Source organism: Egretta garzetta, unplaced genomic scaffold, assembly GCF_000687185.1.
Source record: "Egretta garzetta isolate BGI_Z169 unplaced genomic scaffold, ASM68718v1 C8901592, whole genome shotgun sequence".
Classification (NCBI taxonomy): Eukaryota; Metazoa; Chordata; class Aves; order Pelecaniformes; family Ardeidae; genus Egretta; species Egretta garzetta.
In genome coordinates this window covers 1-2,371 of record NW_009269826.1, presented here as the reverse complement: position 1 = coordinate 2,371, position 2,371 = coordinate 1, and the positions used below count along the sequence as shown (strand labels likewise).

Below are 2,371 nucleotides of genomic sequence, written 5' to 3'. Positions count from 1 at the left end.
AGAACTGCAGGATCTTGCTTCTTACTCTCCGTTGGGCTGTGAGTTAACAGTTAAGAAATAACCAAAGGACAGAAAATTCCCTTCTTTTGTTCCCACTTTTATTTGGAGAAGTGAGGAAGGCTATGCACATCCCATGGATGTGCTTATTTTAATGTCTCATTTACAATTATATATATTGGGGGTTCCAAAAATAAAGCTGTATTGCATGAAAAGGAATCCCTACACTACAGTCAAAGGGCAATGCATCCTTAAATATTGTGAGCAGACCAACTGGTATTTTGCAGTTAAGTTTATCACTGGAATACAGGGCTCTTCATTTGCCATGTTCAGGGTCAGCTCCAAACCTGTTCTATTAATGACAAGTAATTAAAATGAGAAATATTTTTTGCACCTTTTCTTACTCCTCTTTGAGATTCAACTTACGGGCAACAATGGGAAGGTTTTTTCCACGTAAATGCGGTTGGCAGTTCTCAGCGAGTAGGTGCTTTTGGGTTTGTTGATGGCAGTCATGAGCTCTTTGAAGCCAGAATGGATATTTTCAGCTTGCTTGTGCTCAGGATCCTTGGAAAGAGAGACCATACATTCAGCAATTGCATTTTTGCATGAAGTTTTCAAAACATGCTAAGTTATGTATGTGGGAGGGGGATTTGGGTTCCTCTCTCTTCTATTTTTCCAAGTTTGCCATCACTGCAATTTGCAGGGCTCAGGATTAGCTGATTTGCCATATAGCAAACCTTCCAGACTATCCCAGTGACTTTTCCTTCCATGCTTCTCAGAGTCTGAGTGAGTGAAAGGAACTGAACTTGAACCTATGATGAAGTATGTTGGGTTTTATACTTCGAAGAGGGGTGCAGACAAGAAATACTGGACTCCTAAAGCTGTATCTGGACATTTTGATTCTGGAGATTCCTTATCTTGGGATTTCACTTCTATAGATACCATTTTTCTTCTCTTTGGTCTTCCCCGAGAAGGTCTGGCCACAGAAGAAGAGCCTTCAGCTCCTGCTGCTTGAGTGAAATGAAGAACCTGCAAGCAGAGTTTCCAAAGGTAAGAAATAAGCTTAATGGAACTGGGGTGACTTAAAGCCAAATGGGGATCAAATGGTTGTCTTTCTTTGCTCCATATAATAACTCACTGTGCTATGTGCTGCTTAGGTGACTAATGAAAGGGATGCTGAAGCTGTAGTGTACGTAAATCCCGTAGAGTAACAATGAGTAGCACTGTCCCCCTCCTAGAGCATCGAGGCAGTGTTTCTGTCTGCATGCTGCAAGGCTGAACTCCCTTCCACAGCTGTTGCTCTCAGCAATAGCAATGTGTTTGTGCAAACCCAAATGTTCTCCCCACGATAATAGTACAAAGGCATCTGAACAGGAGTGCAGTGACACAAAGGAGAGTGCTGAGCACCACTGCTCCCTTTGAGCCAGCAATGTGCCCATGTGGCGTTAGGAAGGATTGGGTTGGGGGTTGTGGAGATACCGAATCCCTTCCTGTTTTCCTGCTGGATTGTCAGGGAGTTGTTTAGGAAAGCATAAATCAAGATAGAAAGATGCATCCTGGCCAGGAGAGAGAGGGAGGGTGCTGGGATCTGGAAACCTCCAGCCAATTAGGAGCTACTGGCATCAGCTGTTTGCTTCTCAAAGGGAATATCTCACCTGTGACAGAATCATAGAATCACAGGATAAATTAGAAGGTGTAGAATACTTTAGAAGAAGTGATGTTCAGAGAACTACCATGCTCATTATGTGATACTCACAGGACACTTTCCCTTAGAGGAGAAGTGGGGGACCTGCTATGAAATTAATAAAGTTTGTCATTCAGTTGTTACATTCTCTGGACTACCTTAGTTCCTTGTCATTGTGGTGGCAAGTTTTTGTATCTAACGCTACATTTTGCAGCCAGTATGGGAGCCAGGTATTGTATGGGGTTGTATGCTTCATAGAGCCACCTACCTCTGCCATCTCTGTTGCTGTATTGCCTTTTGCACCCAGGTACATTAGAGCCAGAGCAGATGATATGCTCCAAGGAGAAAAGAAAATGTTTTTCCCCTTGTTGGTCTCATTCATCTTGTTGAAAAAATCAACTGAAAACTTGCCAACTGATGTCGAGACCACTTCCATAGCTGCAACCTGCAAAGAGGCAACAGACAGAATTGTACTATTTTAATGTTTAAAATTATGTGCACAGTGCATATTAGTTAGAAATGTTACATGTGCAACACAATACATTGGCACCCACTAAAACTAATAGCCGATTTGTATGTTTTATCTTCCACACAGATACTGTTTGCCACCTGTTCAGAGCAGCAATTTCTTTTAGTTTATTTGTTATCCAGATAATATTTTCCTATAATTGTACATATGTGCTCTTTTAT

At 41.8% G+C, this 2,371-nt stretch overlaps 1 protein-coding gene across 1 annotated transcript; it reads right to left on the bottom strand.

The window, feature by feature from the left end:
* Positions 1-399: 399 nt before the first annotated feature.
* On the bottom strand, positions 400-2,147 carry LOC118453213 (heterochromatin-associated protein MENT-like). The gene is made up of 3 exons (XM_035902789.1): positions 1,950-2,147; positions 940-1,026; positions 400-561 (listed from the first exon to the last, which is right to left on the bottom strand). The coding sequence occupies exons 1-3, from the start codon at positions 2,115-2,117 to the stop codon at positions 415-417; spliced, it is 402 nt and encodes a 133-aa protein (XP_035758682.1). The 5' UTR covers positions 2,118-2,147; the 3' UTR covers positions 400-414.
* Between the last annotated feature and the right edge of the window lie 224 nt (positions 2,148-2,371).

Bases quoted from the DNA above. Each gene is read 5' to 3' on its own strand.
- LOC118453213 (XM_035902789.1), bottom strand. From the start codon at position 2,117: ATGGAAGTGGTCTCGACATCAGTTGGCAAGTTTTCAGTTGATTTTTTC. The intron at 1,027-1,949 runs GTAGGTGGCTCT...CTCTGCTTGCAG, and splicing joins CAGCAACAGAGATGGCAGAG to GTTCTTCATTTCACTCAAGC. The intron at 562-939 runs GTATCTATAGAA...TCTCTTTCCAAG, and splicing joins GACCAAAGAGAAGAAAAATG to GATCCTGAGCACAAGCAAGC.